Source organism: Tauraco erythrolophus, chromosome 16 (assembly GCF_009769465.1).
Source record: "Tauraco erythrolophus isolate bTauEry1 chromosome 16, bTauEry1.pri, whole genome shotgun sequence".
NCBI classification, from domain to species: Eukaryota; Metazoa; Chordata; class Aves; order Musophagiformes; family Musophagidae; genus Tauraco; species Tauraco erythrolophus.
The window spans coordinates 12,775,312-12,796,726 of NC_141480.1; the positions used below are offsets into that span (position 1 = coordinate 12,775,312).

Genomic DNA, 21,415 nt, shown 5'->3' on the forward strand with positions numbered 1-21,415 from the left:
GACAACAGCTGTAGGACATAATCGGATGACAGAAAGTTGAAAATAGTATTTTGGCAGTTATAAGTTCAGCTAATCTTTCACTTTTTGTTTTTAATGGCAACAAGCTATAAAGATCTGAGATTTCTCCCCACCTGGCCACCCAAAGCTACACAAAACAAAGAAACCAAGAAACTGCTGTTTTCAACATTAAAGGCTATTATCTAAAAAATAAAACAGTTGTTACCTATTTTACCTTCGTAGGATACTGTAGATCTTCCCAGAGCTACATTGAGTTAATAACTCCGTGATCTCACAGCTCTTAGCAAAGATACAGGAATATGCTTGAGCATAAAGAGTACTTTAAGCATAAAGACTACTAAACACTTTCCCTGCCTTCGCTTAGGCTGTGGGTAAGGGCGCTCAGCTCTGCTCAAGGCTGCGATTCACAACGCACCTTTGCTTAGAAAAGTTTTCTGAGTCAAAAAGAGGAGATGAAGCCACAGATGTGCCTGGTACACAGGAGGACAGAACAAAGACAAAGATCTTAATAGAGATTTTGATAATCTGGGGTTTTTTTTGTTGTTATTAACAGAAAGTTTACAAATAGAAACTAACTTCTCCATATCTGGTTTTATGCCATCATTAAATACTGAATCTATGAATAAACTAGGGATTTTTGGAACCTACCTATTTGTCCTTAGAAGGTGGGAGATGATTAGTTCTCTAAAACGACATGTAATTCACTTTGATTACAAAACAAATACATTTCCCTGGGGACCAAAAGGCAAAGGGCACTAGATCATTTTGTACCGAATTGCTTTTTTCACCACATCCCACCAAGCGTATTTTTCTCCGATAACGAAACTAGGTTTTCTAAAGGTTTCTGATGCTGATTTATGTGGCAAATGCTTTAATTAAGACTGATCTGTTCCATCGGTTCCGCTTCCAGACGTTGACACGGGAGCTCTCACTGGGACTGCATTGCCCTCTAGCGCTGTGACGGGGCCGCCCGCCGTGATGTCACCAGCCGGTTGGCGCGGAGCTGCCGGGACGCTGACAGCCCTTCTCGGAGCCGCGGTGGCAGCAGCTCCACGGGGCACCCTTCCAACGGAGCCACGGGCGCAGGGAGAGCTGTGAACCTGTCTTCTCTTTCAGGGGCGTCATGAGCGAAACAGCCACTTTGGAGCTACAGCCAGGACTTCTGCCTGCTCATTTCTGTTTAACGAGTTCTTAGGAGAAATTAAGCAAGTTGGAACAGCCTGTTATTTCTGACAGGCTTCGGAGGGCTCCACGCTGCACGAGCTTTATGTGCTCACGGCTGACAGCTTGCTGGGGACATGAGTTCTCCACGCAAAACCGGCCGGGGCTTTGCAGCAACTTCTTGGGTAGAGAGTTAATGTCCAGCTGAACTCAAACGATCTACGTGTTGTGCAAGGGATCCAACCATAACTTGCTATGGAGGATGATTTTTAAGATGAATACCTACCTTGGTGATAAATCCAATTTATCAATCCCTGGATACTTGAAAGCGTCTGCACTAAATAATGGCAATCTTTCTGCAAACAACTCCAACGAGACAGCAAGCAATGTGGATTCATCTGCCTTGGATATCAGCAGGGCGATAACTGTGGGGCTTATCCTAGGTGCCTTTATACTCTTTGCTATTATAGGTAACATCTTGGTCATTCTCTCTGTTGCTTGTAATAGACATTTAAGAATCCCTACAAACTACTTCATAATTAACCTGGCAATAGCAGACTTGTTGCTCAGTTTTACTGTCCTTCCATTCTCTGCTACACTGGAAATCCTTGGCTACTGGGTGTTGGGGAGGATATTTTGTGATATCTGGGCAGCAGTTGATGTGCTGTGCTGTACAGCTTCTATCTTAAGTCTATGTGCAATTTCTATAGATAGATATATAGGGGTACGCTATTCCCTCCAGTATCCAACTTTGGTAACAAGAAGAAGGGCAATTTTAGCTCTCCTAGGTGTTTGGGTCCTTTCCATGGTGATTTCTATTGGGCCTCTTCTGGGCTGGAAAGAGCCAGCACCCAAGGACGATAAAGAGTGTCGTATCACTGAAGAACCATTCTATGCCTTGTTTTCTTCCTTGGGCTCATTTTACATTCCTTTAATTGTCATCCTCGTGATGTACTGTCGGGTCTACATAGTGGCAAAGAGGACTACTAAAAACCTGGAAGCTGGAGTTATGAAAGAAATGTCCAACTCCAAGGAGCTGACTTTACGGATTCATCATAGGAACATTCATGAGGACACATTAAACAGCACCAAATCCAAGGGTCACAATCCCAGGAACTCCTTGGCTTTCAAACTTTTTAAATTCTCTAGAGAAAAGAAGGCAGCCAAGACATTGGGAATTGTGGTCGGCATGTTTATCTTGTGCTGGCTACCTTTCTTCATTGTTCTGCCACTAGGTAAGTCCATAAGGGATTGCAAGGGGAGGGGGAGGAAGAGGGTTAGTGGTTTTTACTACAAAAATATCGTAGAAAAAAATCAGATGAATGATAAGTAGGTATCATTTTGAGAACTGCAGTGAACAGATGAAAGAAAGGGAAGTGAAAGTAACTTACTTGTGATGTTGGCTTTTTCAAAGAGTCATGCTGAAACACTGTAAAATGTGCAGCCCGCAAAAGTCTGCTCATCTGGTCGTCCTTCTCAGTAACAGGGCAGATGTCAAATCAGAGGACAATATATTCAGAGTTTACATATTAAATCTCCCTTTATGGTCTTTGTTTGAATTGAATTAGGTTTCAGAAACATTTTTATAGGATGCTTTAAGAAAAATTCTAGATAAGAACACAGAAACAGTTTCAGCACTGAAATGTTCTTGTTTTAGTTTACTGTTAGATGTTCGGATTATGTGATAGATCTTCTGGCATTATTAGATGTCTTAAATGGAAATGAACCGGATCTAATGATGAGGTGCAAAACTCCCCTGAGCTTTGGGAAGCTGGAAAAGTCCTACTTCTCGGTTCAAACGTCACTGATCAAATCCCAAAAGCAAACACATGAAGCCCACTGATTCTCACAGAAAGGTTCTCCTTGGTTTCAGTAGGTCTTAGTCCAGACATTTCAGGAGATTGCCATGTGAGCTTTTGGCAGCCACTTTGTTCACTTTCAGCTTTAAAATATTATTAAAGCATTTGATGTAGCCTGAACACATTGCTCTGTGTTCCCAAGTCTTCGTGAAATTTGCTTGTATTGTCTTTAATACTAGCACTACCTCTGAAGTAGAATATCTCAAGACATGTAATCACTAAGCTCTCAAAAATATCTGTCTAAAATTCATTTCTCTGAGACACAGACAATCTGGCAGCCTAAATATGGAAAGAAGTGGAAAAAGAAAAGGGAGAAAAAGCCTTATTAATGTTCTGTATTCGTGTTTACTTAGTTACCCTACCAAAACATTTCTAATTGAGTGGTAAGCGAATATTTTTAGAGACTGTTGAAGAGAACTAAACTGAGTTCAGCAACCCGGTCCTGGTGAAGTGTTATAAAATTGTAATTTCAGGAAACGTGTAATATCATTTAGACTAGAATCCTTACTGCAAGACAGCTACTTAAGCTATTGCAAGGCAACTTTATAATCTCTAGTTTATTGTATCATAAACTTAAAAATCTTTATGATTCGAGATGTGCGTAAGGCTGATGTTAAGGATGTGAAAAATTCCAAACAGAAGGAAAAGTGTGAACAAAGATCTCTTTGGTTACTGAAGTTTAAATCCTTGTGCTGGCTCTTAAAGAAAGTTTATAACATGGAGCAAGTTTCCAACTATTGCTAAAACACATATCTGTGGAAAGAAATATATTTTCCCCATATGGTACCAGAAGTAGTACTATATATGTAGCTAGTAGGTCATGATCCTCTGATAAAGTAGATTCTCTCCTTGATTTTGAATTATTGAAGGAATTTTAGAGAAAACAAAAGCAAATGTGAATGCAGAGTGTATCCTTAGCTAGCAGAAGCCAGTATAGCTACTGACACGTCAATGAACGCAGGTGCAGATGAGTCCATTAAAAACATTTTTGTCACAGGGCAGAAGCAATGTGAGAAGCAATTAAGCTTCTTGAAAGAGTGTCAGTTTTCCCTTTGAGAAGTTACTTCAAAACTCCTGGTCTTTCCTGGGAGGTTAATGAGTCGTTGTTCAAGACACCTGAGTGGAGAATTTACTGCTTGTCACAATACGATTTTCTCTCTCATATAAATTGTGTCCAACGCATCAGTGAGGTGACAGGCTGAAAGCCTCCACCACAGCACACCGTGTTGCTGGCAGAGGTGCTGGGTGAGCTGAAGGGCTAAACCCAACGCTGTGGGTTCTGACCCAACACAGACTGCGTGCCTGTAACCCCCAACTCGCTCATTTCAGCACTGTGAGCATTTAGTGTCCCACAGGTTCGAAAACAGTTGCCATTGTGTCAGTCAGAAGAGTGAAAAAATCAGCATCTTGGCATTGCAATATAGACTGCTGTCTCCTGTCTAGAAATCCTTTCAGGGCCCAACTCTTAACTGACAGCCTTTAAGAAAGTGTGAAAAAAAGGTATAGATCGTATCTAATATAGTATCCAAATGCATTTAAATAGCAGGTACTTTCTCTTTGTTTGCTGACTAGGAATAGGGCTGATTTTGTTCCTTGTCCCTGATGTCTTTTTTTCATTCATTCAGCACACTCCAGAACCTTGTACTTTTCATCTCTGTGTATCGGTGCAAAATTAATTAATGATGTTAGGCATGACTAAAGTCGTGCTCACTAAAACACGTGGGGAAAAGACCATTCCCTGACATGCATAATGGAACTATTCTTAACTGGAGAGGAGGGTAGGACAGTGGAGAAAGACTTCTGAAGGAGCTTGCTATGTGCTGCATTCTTCACAACAAAATTCTTTTGCTTTGTGTCTTGAAGTCAAAAAATTAAATCAAATCCTATGAAGAACCCTTACAAAAAGCACACAATGGTATGAAATCCATTTCCGTTACAGGTAAACTATACGATCCAAAAGGTACTGATGATTCACAAAACTCTCCATAGGTGCCCTGGGCTGCTTGAATCACAACTCACTCGCTCATCAGCACAGGACTGCAAACTACAATACCTTTTCTGCTACTAAGCCCAGACTAGATACTTACTTCCACTACACTGAAAGTTCAGGCTTCTTCCCTGGCTTGTATTTTTCACATCTTATATTTGCACCATTAAGCCAAATCGTACCCTCACATCCACACCTTCACCGTCTTTATTTTGCTCCCTGTTGCACTTAGCAATGCCGTGACTCTGCAGAATGGCATTAGCAGAGCAGCTCTGGATTTCTGCGGATCCCACCACAAAACGTTTGACAAGTTGGTAAATGTTATTTACGTAACACCTCAAAACCATGTCTTAACAAATCTGCTTATATGTAGAGGAGTTCCTTCATGTTAACAGTGTTCTCAGCTCTTCTACTAGTTTCCCAGGCAAAATTATAATTATTCCACTCTGGCATTTCAATATACTCCACAGCCACCCATTTTGATATCTCAGACAAAGCATTATTGGATCAGGTGGCAGATATATACTGAGAACTGATGCGGTGCTGAAAGCAGGGATATTGCTTGAATAAATATTCCACAACAAAGGAAAAGCAATAACATTAACAATTACAGAGTGTTTTTTCAAGCAAGACTGAAAGGCTCTGCAGGGAAAGCTCTCTGACAGAGCTCTGTGTGCAGCTACAGAGAGGAATTGGAGCACTGACACCATGAGATGCTGAGTATCGTGAAATGATCAGCACAAAGAATGACCCACAATCTCCTTTTGTTGGTCTGAACCAGGCTGCCTTTAGTTTTAAGTTCCTGATGATGCAGCAAAACTGGTACCAAAGAGAATCATGTAGGAAATTTGGTTTTATTCCAGTAGCTACCAGATACTTTCCAGACAGCAATAGAGCCATAGAATATCTTTGTTGGGGACACTCATAAACACTCCATGGCTTTGTTAACAGTTGTCTTGCCACTCGAAATTATTTGTGGTAGAGCATAAAAAATAAAATGAAGACATATGTGGTTTTGAGACAACTTCTTGTGCCGCAAATTCAGTGACTCGGCTTCGAAGAGTAAATGTCTTGCTGCTTTAAAATAAAAGTTTCTTTTCTCCCTCTTTGTACAAATCCTTTCTTAGGCACCAGGGCTATATTAAATATGCATTGCTGACAAATGCTGAGTAAAACAGATTATTTTTATCTAGAGACTACATCCCTGCAGAAATAAGGTAACACTCATTAAAACTCCCTCCTTTAAGTAAAGGAATATCCAATTTTATGCCAATATCTTTATTTTAAAAATGAATCCAAAATGAAAGATCACATGTTTTCCCTGGCTACTAGGTGAAAGTTTAGTCTCATGAGATATCAGACTGAGCTTGCCAGTCTTCTGCCAGACTCAGACCTCACACACCACACACGTGCACACTTAGTGCAAAGGGAAAACACCACCTCCACTGCTTTAACCAACGCATATTAACATCCTCAGCCTATCGCTTAGCTGCAGTGGAGATAAGCAGAACATTATCCACTTACCAGTTCAGAGCTCCCAAAAAACCTGTGATCTTATCTACTAAAGTCAGAAACAAAATTCTTGTCAACTTAACTGGAAGTGGGATGAGGTCCCAAGAGCCTCATAATGAAGACACAACTGTTTTGACTATTCTTATATACTAAGCTTTTGAAACCTCTCAATAAAACAATAAAAAAGAACATAAAAATATTCTGCATGCTACAGGTCAGCCAATATAAAATGATTCTTAAAATAAAATGTTATTCAAGCACAGTATGTAGATTTATGTTACATCAGGCCAACCTCTGCATCTCTGCACCAAGAATACCAAATTAGGCCACTCAGTTTCCCATGGGAAACACTTCAAGCATTAGGTCTAGTGCTGTCAAAGCTACTGGGCTCTGCCTTCTGCAAGGTTTAGGCCTGGTTTGCCTTTCGTCTCATTTTGTCTTGCTGCCTCTTCCTCTCTCTGACTAGCTGAGCTCTCTAGATTTGATGCCCTCAAGTTAATAGTTATACAGAATTTGGACAAATTAATTATATATGTGGCAATCTTACTCTCTGCCCACTTGCAGGTCGATCTTTGGTACAATGTTCAATCACACAAGTGATAGCAGGAACCTGATCCTCCTATTTTCTAGCCAATTCCCGCAAAACTAAACACCATAAGGGCATTTCTTGACCAGTACAGCATGTTTTGTTGCACGTGGAGGACTAGATTATTTCAAGATGACTCATTTTACTACTAAAATAGCCTCCCTTAAGCCCTGGTTTAAGTCTTTTGGTTTGCAAAGTATGCCAATTACACCTCCTTACGGACTTTAGAACAAAGTTGTTTACTATCAAAGCAGATGAAATTGCACAAATTCTGGGGTACTTCCTTTTGATTTGCAGGTCAGAGGAGCAAAGGGAAATCTGAAAGTGTACAGTCTAACAAAAATGGATACGCAAAGCAATACAGAAAATATACAAAGAAAACAACTCATGTTGACTATTCAACATCAGGGCTGGCAGCAACTCCTATCTCAGGTGGTCAGAAAGCTCCGAGGGAAAAAAAAAATCTGGACTGAGCCACTGGGCAGCAATAGGAAATGTCAAAACTATTGAAATCAAAGACAGGAGAGAAGTGATAATTTTGGTGGAAACACTGCTTTCAGCATCCAGCAGGGCAGTGGATGCAGAGTCCTTATTACAAAGGCATTTGCAAACACATGTGCTGCCATCGCTTGGATTGTTAGTCAGGATAAAAGCCCTGCGTAAAGTTATACACGTGCACATGGTCCTAAAACATTGAGGCCATACCTCAGGAGCTCAGCTGCATGTTCTTTCATGTACCTGTCTCTGAAATACAGGCATGAACAGAAAGAGATGAGTTTTTTAGTATCTTCACTAAAGTCTTCCTCCATAGCCCACTGCAACATTCTGAGCTATGTGGATGGGCTTTCTAGTGATACCTAGAAACTGCAAAGCAATAACGGTCAGTCTGTAAGTAACAACAGAGCAGAGACATAATGGAAGTTCGCACAATAGCTTTGTAGCTGTGTTATTCCATTCCGTGCTCTAGTCCTGTTATTTACCAACAACGTCCAAGGCAGATTGCCTCAGTTATAAGTCAGAACTAAGAAGGAGAGAAAAAGACATCAAAGCATGCCCAGTAACTGAAGATATTTAAGTATAAATGAAATGTCAGCAGACTTAGATTAGCTTTTCTAGACTCCCTTAATCAGTGAATCCTTTGCAAAACAAGCATAGATTTGGCCTATATTCTTTCTAGTTAGCAAGCTGCAAAAGTCTGCAATGCTTTTGGACAAAATAATAATAACAGGAAAGCTGGAGAGGGAGCTTTTACAAGGGTGTGTAGTGATAGGACAAGGCGCAATGGATTTAAACTGGAAGAGGGGAGATTTAGATTGGATATAAGGAAGAAATTTTTCACTCAGAGGGTGGTGAGGCACTGGAACAGGTTGCCCAGAGAAGTTGTAGGTGCCCCATCCCTGGAAGTGTTCAAGGCCAGGTTGGATGAGGCTTTGGACAACCTGGTGTAGTGGAGGGTTTCCCTGCCTATGGCAGGGGAGTTGGAATTAGATGATCTTTGAGGTCCCTTCCAACCCAAACCATTCTATGATTCTATGATCCTATGATTCTATGTTTCTGTCCCTACCTACTGTCAGTTTTAGAGTACCAGACAAGATTCTTAATAAAATTGACTTTATCATTTGTGAGTGCAACACGATCTAAACACAAGTGAATTCTCTCCATGGTGTAAGCTACCACAGTTATTCCAGACGGAGAGGTGGCAGACTGGCATATACCAGGATACATAGGGTTTGCATCAAAAACATAAGTGCTTGTTGGAATTTCCATATCTTGTATCTCCATATTTTGGTATTCAAGATAAGCTCGTAATTTCTGCTAATGTGACAACTATGGATGAGGCATGAAAAACCTTAATCCTGTTGGGTTTTTTTAATGTTCTTTTTTAAACTGCAGCTTTTCTCTTTCTTTTTCTTTCTGAGCTAGGCAAATAAAGCTCTTATTTGTCTTTTCTATTGCTCTTCTAAATACCAACTTGCAAATGGTCTGTTGTATAAAAATAATTTTCAACTCCCGATGCTTTCTGCATCAACACCACCTTTTGCATGACACTGTAAGAAGGACAGTCATGGGCTGCAGACCAGAGCAGGATCTCTGGAAATGATAGATTATCTCTTAACTTCTGCCTGCCAGAGACAATCTCATCATGTCAGGACTGCCAATTTTAGTAGCTTGGTAGTTAAATACACGGGCATTGTCTCTTTAAAAAAGCAAATAGAGCTACTCTGCTTTGCAGTTGCTTGTAATATAGGCAGGTGTAGGGACTCCAGTTTTTAGTAAAAAGATCTGATTCTTATCTGTACTACAACTTTCATCAGCAAAGCTTCAAGGAAGGTAAAGTCTTTGTTTTATTTTGGCCGTTCTAGATAATGCTCTATTCTCAGAGCCTTTAAAAGGCTCTAAAATTCGAGCCGCTGAGAATGAAGTTCATGCAGGAATCATAGATGTGATGTGTTCATCTGAAATACAAGGCACCCCTTAGCAGAGATAGATAGTGTGGGTGATAAGAAATTGTGAATTTTAATTAGGATAAGAAAATAGAAGCAATAACCTTTCCCAGCCAATGAGACAGCAAGGAAGATGTTTTCCTTAGGCTTTGCTCTTACTTGTGAACACATCCATAGGAGGAGGCGATCTTTACAGTCAGACTCTACATTTGTGTATGTCTGTCTGCTACTTTCATTTGCCTGCTTAACAACTTGTCTACACAGGATCACACCTTAGATTGGTAGGAGTTACTGAGTTTAGTTAATACCAATAATGTATTAGTTTGCAGACATTTATTTCCTTGCTTGAACGGGATGGAGGGATGAGTATAAACCACTTTTACCCTGTCAGAACAGTTAAGAGAGATTTCTCTGTGTGTCTTCCTTAACTCAACCGGAAAAAAGGGAAATAAAAGACTTGAGGGCTGAGGACTGCTTGAATGGGACCTTCATCACCCCTCACAAGTCTTTGCTCGCTGTAGGGCCAGAAGTCTCCAGCAAAGAGAATCTCACAACTACTATATGCAGTCAGTTCTAGGACATAAACTCTTCACAACTGGGACACTTTTCTTAATATCTGGCCTAGATCCTTGGGCATATATGTAACGTACCTACGAACACAATGAGGAATGAGAACTGCTGCATTTGCAACAGCATCGTATTTCCATTTCTATTTCTCCCACGTCATCTTCTGCAATACAATTGTCTAGTCAGATATTGTACCTTTTTTGATACTTCTCCTTCCTTAACAGCAAAGTGCTCTCCCCCAACACACACACACAACTTACCCACAAACACGGGAGTGTGGCTCTGCAACCTTTTTGGTGACTGCAGGGTTAGTGTGATTCCCACAGTGTCCTCCAGCCTGGCAGCCTGGGCACCGCTGCGATATGCAGCCCAAGGCATCCCACAGAGACATCAACATGCTCGAAAACCACAAGTAAATGCTCGCCATCACTACTTTTTTGCAGTAGTTATAATTTAAGCATCTTTCATTTTCTTACTGAATTTTATTCTGTTGATTTTGGATGCTCTTCCTATTTCTCAAGATCTTTTTTCACTGCTATCCTAACCCCCTTCTCCAGAAGGCCTGCAATCCCTCTAGGCTTGATCAACTCTTAATTTTATAACCATACTTTCTATTTCATCCTCTACTGTTTGTAAACTGTGGGGTTTTTTTCTTATATTAAATAAGTCCAAGGGAATGTAAACAAACACTGAATGCTGGAAGGAAAGAAATCAGGAGCTTTAGAAATCCAATTAGCTTTAAAACCTTGGCATGCTGACTTGGCTAAGTATGTGGTAAAAAGGACCGCAGAAAGCTTAAATAAAAGACGAACACATCCTTTCCACGTTCTCTAAACTCATAACAACTCTGGTCAGAGGCAGCTTACTGCTTTACAGGGAGAATTTTACTAGCTATGCACATGTAGCATTTGAGCTTTCCCTGTTCGTTAAGAACAAGCTGAAACTCAGCCATTAGCAGCGACCAGCAGTTACAACTGCAGCAGGAATCACAGCGCAAACTTGCAGGGGAGAAGCGGAGTTTCCCAGACAGCATCCCATCAGCGGAGGTTCCCACCAGCAGCCATCTACTGCCCAGCACTGGGAAAGTCTCTTGCTGATCACATTACAGATTTGAACAATTCACTTTTCATAGGAAGGCTGAGTTCCATCATAAGACAAATTTATTACAAAACAATACTCACGTTTGCAACAGTTGTCTTCTTGAGAACAGATCGAGAGACAGGGTTTGATGTTGTCAAAGTTTCCTGGGTTTATTGTTTCAGAATTCATTTGTTATCATTTTGTATTTTGCAATGCTTTTCATCACTACAGTGATTTTTAAAACATTGGGATTTTCTCTTATGTGGAATGTTAAAAAGTTCAGATTTAATTCCAGTCGGGATATGTTTGCCTTCCAAGGTTAGCCTATCTATTTAAATTTGAGCAGACTCTATAGCAAAACTTCCAAATAATTATTACTAATTGTCTATTTCTATTTTATGGTATTCAAACAAGAAGGTGGTTTTCTCTCCAGAATACCCCCACTCAGCGTTTCAAGTTTTGAAACACTTCATTTTCTACTTCTTATGAATAAAGACAAGTAGTTTCAAATTTTATGGCTTTTCTTTAATCTTAAGACACCGACAAAAACCTGTGCAGCAAAGCTCTCCTTCTACCCCGTTATTGTTTCACGACATATTTTATTCTAGCTAGTTTGCCATTACTTGAATGTCAATAGACACAGAACGAAGAACTTAAACGACTCCAGACCATTTGTTTCAATAAAAACAAATGTTGTAATTGTTACAGTAAACAGGAACATACATTCACCCTAAGTTGGGTCTCATCTAAGCAAAACTGGATTTAGAAGATGTTTTGTAACAGGCAGAAAACAGCACTTGATAACCCAAAACTCATCCATAGAGATTTTTCTCCCTAAATCCAGGAAATTCACAGTATGTCTGCCCAGCTATTATCTAATCTTAAGTATTAAATACTTGATTCTGAACAAAACTGATGATTCTATGAGTAATTTAGATACTTAACTGATATCAAATACACAACTTATTAAAAATGGATGTTTAATGAATAGAACGTCAATTATCACAACATAAAATTATTAGAAAAGAGATTAGGAGTTGGAGTTAAAAACAATGTAAGATATAAGGAGAGTAGAAATAAATATTTAAAAATTAAGAGGAAGAAAGGAAATAAGTAACTGGAAAGTGAACATGCCTGGACAAAAAAAGAAAAAGCAGGGATATTGAAAAGAAGGCAGATAGTAAAGGAGAATGTTAATTCTAGATTAAAATATCATTAGTAGTTTAAGATTTTCCTCCCACTGGTACAAATAATAAATATATGGCATTCTTGAGAATGCACACACAGAGAATTCCCTTTCCCATGAAGACGACTCACACAAACATTGACAAAGGATGGAAAACCGTTCAAATGCCCCTGTCAGATCCAAGCTGCAGCATACGGGGCTGGGTAACATGAACAGAGCCAGCAGACAGAGCAAAGTGGTTACGCCCTTTTACTCACCACTCGTTAGTACTCATTAGTTAGACACACTTCTGTGCCTGCAGTACTGCAGCCATCCAGGGGAGGATAACAACAAACTGGAGAAGTTCAGTGGAGGCAACTGAAATGATCATAAGGCTGAAGCACATTATGTGAGGAGAGGGTGAAGGAATGGGGCTTCTTCAGCCCGGAGAAGAGAAGGCTTCAGAGGACCTGATGCAGTGTTGACCCTGCTTGGAGCAGGAGGCTGGACAAAAGGCCCCGTAACATCTCTTCCCACTGTAATAATTCTGTAATTCTATTAATTTCTTGGCTTTCAGTCCCAGTACGTGTAAACATAGAAATATTCCTTGCATGAAGGATGAAGGGAGGAACTACAACAACACAATGGAACCTAGTGCTATTTCACAAATTACTGTCATCACAAACAACTGTTGGTCACTTACATAGAGCTGTTTATTCCCTCTCTCTGGCAGGAAGCAGCACACCAAGCCATGTGGCACCGCTCTACCGAAGGCAATTTCAAAAGTTCTAGCTCATAAACCTTATCTTACATGTTATTTTTCAGATTTAAACTCCAGTGAATCGCTATAGTATCTAATCATCTTGCATATGCACACAGCTGGAGCAGCAAGTTTTCTCCCTTCTCCTGGAAGTAGTTTGGGGGGTTTTGTCTGGTCAGTTGGTTGCAGTGGCAAGTCTAATTTTGATGCTAAAGTTCTTTCTTCCGTAAAGTGGAAGTGGAAACTCAAACATGTCCTGCGAATTACACTTTTGTCAAGAAGCTCGCCAACTATTACATTAAGGATCCTTAAATAGAAGGTCTTAACTTTCCCATCCTCCTTTCTCTACAAATACTGCGGTCAGTTGTGAGACGTAGCAAAGGAGCAGATATTTAGATGGAAGAAAAACAACAGAGCAGGAAAAAATGTGACAGAGTTGTGTGAGTGTGTGTATGTGTCTGTTTCTCCTCTGCAGCGGGCTACATCAAAAACCCCTTCAGTGAAGAGTTTTCCTTAATTAAGGGTATTGGGATTAAGCCCGTCCAGATTATCCTGCTGCTCACCTGCTATTTTAAGGAATCTTCTGAAGTCCACTGAAGTCCTTATGAGCCTTTACAAAGGCTTTCAAAGACTCCCACTGACTCCAGTGGACTCTGAATTTTAATGTCTCAGTCATGTTCTGGCCACATACTCAGCAGAATATGTGAAGACAATTACTATGGCAAATTGTTTCCCACAGTGTTCCCCAATTTCATTATTACTTTCTGTGTAATAAAACGTTCATTATAAAGAATCAGTTAGACCTTAAATGAAATTAGTTTTTACTTAATAAAATATTTCTCAACTACTTTTTATGATATTTGCTGTTGCTCAATGTATTTCCAAACTGAACAGCTCTATCAAGTCTGATGAGCATGGTCAAAAACCAATCAAAACTGATCAAGTTGATGGACTTTCTGAAATATTTCCTGTTCTCCATCTGTGTTGGACACAGGCTTTGCAAAAATTTTATTGGTGTCAAAGGTACAATCAGAGGTAAGATTGTAATACCATGTTTAATAAATCACAGGGTTTAGAGCAGAAAAATAAAAGAGAAAACAAAATATACACTCCCTTAGAGTGGAGCTCTTAAACATGAAGCATCAGGAGAGTGATCAGTTTGAGTAGGGAAGTCACTCTGGCTACCCCCATCCCAAATAAATCACCGAGGAGATAATTGTATGCAAAATTTTCCAGCCATTTTGAAAAGCAACCTAAATCAGTACAGAGAAATATTTGTTCTGTTTATCAGACTGCGATGGGAACGTAGCTGGAGATTAGGGGAGGAAATATTAGTCTGATGTTTAGAGAGTGTGTCTAGTAGGCATAGCTTTATCATTTTCTCAAGGTACCAAAATAGCTCGCATTTGTTTGCTCCTGACAGGTTAATTATGAGGTAAAGCATGTGTGCTGCTAAATAAAAGGTATTGTTGTTAATTCCAAGAACAAGGTAGGGAAAAGGGTAATGTTAAAAATATACAAGCTAATCAAAATATTTTTCACATCTTTATATGGTGAAAGGCAGTGGAGCTTTGCATAATAGTTACCAAATTAAACTTTATTTAGAAGTACATGGCATGTATCGCAACATTCATCTAACCCACCTTCTGGATAATAAATAACAGCTTTTCTTCTCTCTCTGTGGAAAACTCAGGCTGAGATTCCACCCAGTGAAGAGAGACTGAACACAAAAACTCAGAAACTTTCCAAAGCCCTCAAGAGAATAAGTGCCCAAAAAAGTATCTGTCTTGGACATTCCATTTTTCTAACAGTTAATCCTCAACCTAAATAATGGATATATTTACCAAGGAGATCTAAGACTACAGTGTCAGTGAGATTCCAGTACTGCAAATGTAAAACTCTGCTGAGCTGCCAAAACTTAAGCCATAAAGTCTTCCTGATGAACACAGTTGTGTTTTGCAGAGTTAATCAGAGAAAGTAAGACTAGAAAGGATCTGAAGAGGTCATTCAGGGCATCCCCAACCCAAAGGTTGGATCAGCTACACGTAAATCAGTAGATGTGTGTCTGCTGTATTTTTAAGAGCCTCCAGGGTTGGATTTTTACACTCCTCTTAGGCAGTGCGTTCCAGAATTCTCCTGTCTTGAAAGACAGAAAGTATTTCCCAGTCCACAATCTCAGTTTGTCTTGCCACAATTCAAATCACTGTGGACATGGAAATATTTGCCACTGTGGACATAGAAAACAACTTTATTTCCTTCTTCTTTGCAGGTAACTTTTATGTTTTTAAAGACGAATTGTCATATCTCTCCTCAGTCCTCTTTCCTTCACCATGATGAAGACTGTAATACAAAACTACACTTCAGAGCATCTGTAGCTTTTGGTGGTGGAGAGTCCCTTCATTAGCCATAGATCTCTTCATAGGCGGAGTTTTTCTATGATCATGTAGTCATCGCATACAGCTTCTGCAGGGCCAGCGATGTATCTGATCCCATGCATCAACCAGATTCTGCTACTCTCAGAAAATATTCTTGAATTCTGCTTTTTGTTGGGTAGCAGGACTCACCAAACACTCTACCTGAATGTGCCTCACTACCCACTGTGAATTCTAGTGGTTAGGAGAGTCATGCCAGGTCTCTTGGTTCTCTTCCTGGCAAAACAAAAACTTTCCTACTGGCGAAAATTATATAGCACATGACCTTCAGCTGATTGCTTTTACTTTCCCCCAGCTCAGAATGCTCACTGGTAAAACCAGGAGGATGGCACGAAGTCAGGATGGCTGACAGATGAAAAGTGCTATCTGAGAGCAAATGAGTTGTGCTCCCATATAAGAACTTATTCTCACTGGGACTGCAGTGACCTCTCTTATTGCTAGGACCTTCTTGGAATAATTGTCTACCACCTGATTTTTGAAAAAAATAGAAAGTAATAGCACATTATACCATAGATAAAATTAATAGACTAAATCCATCCCCCTTGAGAGCAGTTGTGCATATATATATATATAACGAAGGGCAGAGGAGTTAAGAAGAATTCTATCCAGTTTTAATGTATCAGTCCGAAGTAAGAGCAATTAACATATCAGTCTATAAACCAATGGCTTATTTATCAAATTAATATTCCTTGTTTGAAAAAGCGTACTTCCTGACCTTCTTGTGAAAACTTAGTCTACTTGTTTGTGTATAATTTAAGAGTCAAGAAACACTTGCGTTGTTCTGTTTGCAGAATCAGGAAAAAGTGGAGAATGAAGTAGTGCTTAATGATAAATGTTTTCTTAACTCTTTAAGACTTATTCTTGAATGTCTCAGTTTCAAAACTTTTCCACTACTGTAATTAAATGCTGATCTTTATGTTTAATCACAACACTACATAGCTTTCCAACCTGACCTATTTCCAGGTTTTTTGAGAATGACCCAGTTAGGGTCATGACAGCTTTAAACGACTGATGAGGGCTCAGTGATTTTTCTAGAATTAGGCCTGAACACAAGGTGCCTCTGCCAGTCAGGGCTGCCATGAGGAAATTTCCTGTTCTTTTGTGTTGCTGCCCTTTAACATACAAGAGCTTTGAAAAAGCCGACTGCAGCTACTGAAAATGGCCTACTGTCATTTTTTTCAAATGGCATTTGAAAAATAGATTATCATGGAAGATAGGCATAAGCTACTTAACTTTTTTTCTTAAGGAACACGTATTTCTTGAAGCAGTTTACAAAGATTTGCCATTTTTCAGCACTCGGCTTTTTACCTTTCTCCCTACTTGGTCTCTTAGTCTTCACTGTATGTAGTTACATTTGGTTCACGTGCGATACAGATTATACAAGCACAACTCATTTATCTGGTCTCAGTTTTCTTCTCTATAGCTCAGCTCATTTTATTTGTCCTTAAGGAATTTCACAAAATTTGTCAGTAAACTTTCTTAACTATTTTTTTTTAATTGAGAGCTATAGCGTAGCATTTACTCTGTCTGTATGTAACCTGTCTAAAAATACTTAAATCTGGTAGAGGAACGTCCTGTAGATTTTCAGTTGTTACAGTACGAGAGAAAGGCAAACCAACTGATCTGGAAAAACTCACTACTGCTCATTCAACGTTCACATATAAGAAAAAATGGAAGCTATTAAGCCACTTCACAAGGTTTGCTGGGCTTTAAGAGCTAAAAATAATTCATATTTTAAAGGAGTTCAGAAAATAATTTAAGAAATTTATCAGTATGAACTCCAAAAACATCCTTGTTGTACATAATCACATTTTGTACTTGTTTTGTAAAGTCACAAAGCTTCTCTTTTCCCTAAACTGAAGGGAAAATATTCGCAGTAATTATTTACAAAATGAATCTTGAAAAGGTTTGCAACTGTGCATGTGGGAGGTTTTGGAGTATTTATAAAATAACCTTCCTCCTCTTGGCTACAGTTATAAATTTAGATTGACTTTTCCTAAAGCTTTATAAGAATTTGACACCCATTTAACAGCTTATTCCATAGAATCACATGAATTGACACTGAATCTTTCGTCAAAGAGTATGTAGCACTCACAAGACACAGTTTAAGTGTTTGCATTGATTTGATTTATCTGTTGGAAATTCATCAAATACAATTTGTAGTTTCTCTGATGTTAGACATGTTGTACTCTACTTTCTGCAGTATCAGTCAGGACAGATGCAGGCTCTCCATCAGATGGATAGAAGGGCATTTGTCAAGCCCTGCAAATCATTAGCAGCAACAAAGCAATAAGGGACATGGGTTCCACATTCAAGAGTCTTGCACATAGAGAAAAAGTGAGTAAAGTGCAGAAGTCACGAAGAAATTCTGTGAACCTTGTAATTTAAAACCTCCATTTTAACCTTAAAGGCTAGTATGTTGCTTAGCTCCGAGACAACAGGTAGAGCTAGTGCTTGCTGGCACCATCCCAAAACACTGCCTGGGAAAAAATGTATTATTTCGGATTCGTAGAATCTGTCCTGACTCCTGTTGCCCAAGTGAGGGGAAGGAAGAGTCTCTCCAGAGAGCCGATGCCTTCTGAGCCAGCTGAGGGACCAGCTGCCACACTGAGGAGGGCAGCGGATGTGTGAGGAATGCCACATGCTTACCTCCCTTTGGCTTTCCTGTGAGCTAAGGAGACTCAGACCCCTACAGTCAGCAGCGGGCCAGCACTGTCACCAGGATAAACAGCAGTATCTGCTGTGGCACGTGACAGCTATTTATCCAAGACACTAGGAAGTGCTTTTGCATACTTTTGAGGTCCAAGTCACGGCCTCTACATTGCGATGAGATGGGAAATATGCCTGGAATCATACTCCTCCCCACTAAGGCATCCTGACAGTCACAACTGACTCAGCTGCTTTCACAGCCCAGGGAATTTGAAACCACTCTGGTGTAAAAGGTCACTCTTCTCAGAAATGTGACATTCGGGCTTGAGTGTCACCTGCCATTTGAAAAACTCTTCAAATCTAACTCCAGTTCTTAAAATGACAATTCTCTCCTGAATCCCTGCTCTTTGATTACTTTAGCCAGACACAAAGGTGTTTTCCCAGCTGGATAACTGTTGAATACCTGTTTTGCTCAAAAAATGTCATACATCCTTTTATAAAGCCCCATTTGCCAAATTTAGCTGATCAATTGCATGTTTTTAATACTAAAAGTACATGAAATGGATTTCCAAGTATGAGTTTTTCATTTGGGCAGCCTCTTTAGGGAAATTATTTGGTTGTGAAGAGAAGAGGAAGTATTCATAAAATAACCTTTTGTTTGGATTACACCATTTTATGAATGCCTGGGATATGGGAAGTACCGCAATTAACTTCAGTTTTCAAGAGGTTTGCACTATGATAATAATTTATATAAAATGGGGTGGCGTTTAGGATCTGCCAGAGAACGTATTAGAAATTATCAGGTATGTCTGAACACACTCCTTCTGGGAAGCCTGGGAACAGTTAGATCTTTTTCTTCAAAAATGACACTTGAAAGCTCTTTGAAGATGGCATAAACTTATTCCACATGTGCATTGTGCAACAGCTTGGACCATGGAGGTTTGACCTTTCATTGAGATCAATAGATGTTAGTGCAACATGTGTGTCCATGTAAACACAAGGACTGCTTTTTAATTTTTAATTCTACATTAATTATGTGCTCCTTTAGCTTTCAGATGGTGGAAAGCATTTCCTTATTAGTTTTAAAAATAACAAAAATAACATTTTATTACCAAAAGACCAAAAATGAAAGCAACATGCAGTAAGGGTTTTTAATAAATAGTTTCGAACAGTGATCTGATGGGACATTTATCCTTCCTAAAGGCAGACAAACCAATTACCTCAAATATTGTCTCTGCTTGTTTCTTCGCAGGATCTCTGTTTTCGGCTCTGAAGCCCCCTGAAACGATCTTCAAGGTGATTTTTTGGCTTGGCTACTTTAACAGCTGCTTGAATCCAATCATCTACCCTTGCTCAAGCAAAGAGTTCAAGAGGGCTTTTATACAGATCCTAAAATGCCAGTGCCACCGTCGAAAGCAGTCAGGGTGGTGGGCCTACAGCTACAGAAACTGGAATCGGTGCTCCTTTGAACACCCTAGGAAGGACTCTCTGGAAGACAGTGGGAGTTTCCTAAGCGGCAGTCAGAGGACATTATCTTCAGCATCTCCCAGCCCCGGCTACCTGAGCAAAATCACCCACCCACATATGGAGATGTGCACATTCCAGGAATGGAAAAACTCCAGCTCGTTCCTGAGCCCCTTACAGGATCGAAGCCAACAAAAGGACCCATGCCAGTTCTTTACTTTCAATCTCTTAACAGAGCACAATGGACACATTCCTGCTGGCAGCCAAGCTTTCAGCAACAGGGACCATGAGGCCATCTGCGACACACTGAACGGCAAAACTGATGCTGGAATGAACAGATTCTAAACAGTCTGTTCTCTTTGTACACTAACCTGCTTGACGTTTTGCCCAGGTGAAGAAACAGACCTTTGCACAGTTTCTCAGCATAGCACTAGAAGGAAGCCAGCAAGGAACAGGCAGATTTATGTCACAAGAGTGGCAAGGTGTAGGGGTTAACCATATTCCCAGTCAATTTCCAGAGATGCTACTGAAGTAAGACGAGAACGCAGGGAAGGTGCCGCATAAACCCAGGGAAGTACACATGCAATTATTTGGGAAGTACACATGCAATTATTTGGCTGTCGTGGAAGTGCTGTGCAACTGCCAAACACATATGTATATAGAGAGAATGTACAAATATGGGGGTGGGCACGGGAAATGCGTATGAATGCATGTGCACATGTGTGCCAGCCGCACGCACGGACGCCTGGGAGTGGAAGAGGGCAATGCTGTGCTGTCTGTACCTCTCCAGGGTACTGGCTGCTGCCGATTTTGCCTGTAAATTCGTATTGTTGTTGTACTTCACTGTACATTAGCACTTTAGAAGAGGAAAACAATGTCAAGGATTAAAGTAATTTCGCAACAATTTAAACACTTGCACCTATTACTGTCGGACTGGAATTCAGCCAAGTTCCCTTATCATGATTTTCACTTCAAAATAAAACACTCATAGCGGTTAAGTTTGCCACTGTAACTCCTGGGACGCTCTTGAATCTCTCTGTGGTTGCTTCCCTTCCATGATTCCCTTATCACCAACACATGTAACTCCTCTAGCCTTCGCTATGTTCTTTTTTCAAAGTTTGAAAACACCAACAATGATGAGAGCTCACAATCTACATTTCAGCACATTAGTAAGTGTCCTGTAAACATACACACTACCAGAGGATCTGATTTCTAAAAGCAACACTCGTAAATCACTCCAAATGCCTCATAAACAGTGTCGTGCACACAGCACAAAAGAGCACTGACCGCTGGAGTGCCCCAAACCCTGCCTTAGGGCAAATGCTCTGAGCCTCTGGCCCGTTCAGCACGCTTCGAAAACAGTAGTGCACATTTAGAGGCTTCTACTTTGCACTCAGACAGGAAGAGAAAAAGCCAAAACAATGGAGTAGTGTAAGTTTTGCTGTCATTAATATTTTTCAGGTCAATAATACAGTAATAGAATTTCTGACAATATCTTCTAGAACATTTCAGGTCATGTCTGGAAGTTATTTTCATCTCCTGCGATTAAGTGTGAATCATGAAACTAATGACTGATTTTTTTACACGAAGCGGTACAAACCATGAAAATTGGTATTTACTCCTTCCTCCAACAGAGACTTTCCTTATTAGGAATTTTAGTGACTTTTTTTAAAACTTGAACAGAGAATGAACCACAAACAGATGTACTAAAACCACTTAGGGACGATTTAA

At 40.0% G+C, this 21,415-nt stretch overlaps 1 protein-coding gene across 1 annotated transcript; it reads left to right on the top strand.

The window, feature by feature from the left end:
* Positions 1–1,441: 1,441 nt before the first annotated feature.
* ADRA1B (adrenoceptor alpha 1B) lies at positions 1,442–20,029 on the top strand. The gene is made up of 2 exons (XM_009989716.2): positions 1,442–2,414; positions 19,473–20,029. The coding sequence occupies exons 1-2, from the start codon at positions 1,442–1,444 to the stop codon at positions 20,027–20,029; spliced, it is 1,530 nt and encodes a 509-aa protein (XP_009988018.2).
* The last annotated feature ends 1,386 nt before the right edge of the window (positions 20,030–21,415 follow it).

Coding starts and splice junctions, on each gene's coding strand:
- ADRA1B (XM_009989716.2), top strand. CDS start 1,442: ATGATTTTTAAGATGAATACCTACCTTGGTGATAAATCCAATTTATCA. Junction 2,415..19,472: donor CTTCATTGTTCTGCCACTAG/GTAAGTCCATAA, acceptor GTTTCTTCGCAG/GATCTCTGTTTTCGGCTCTG.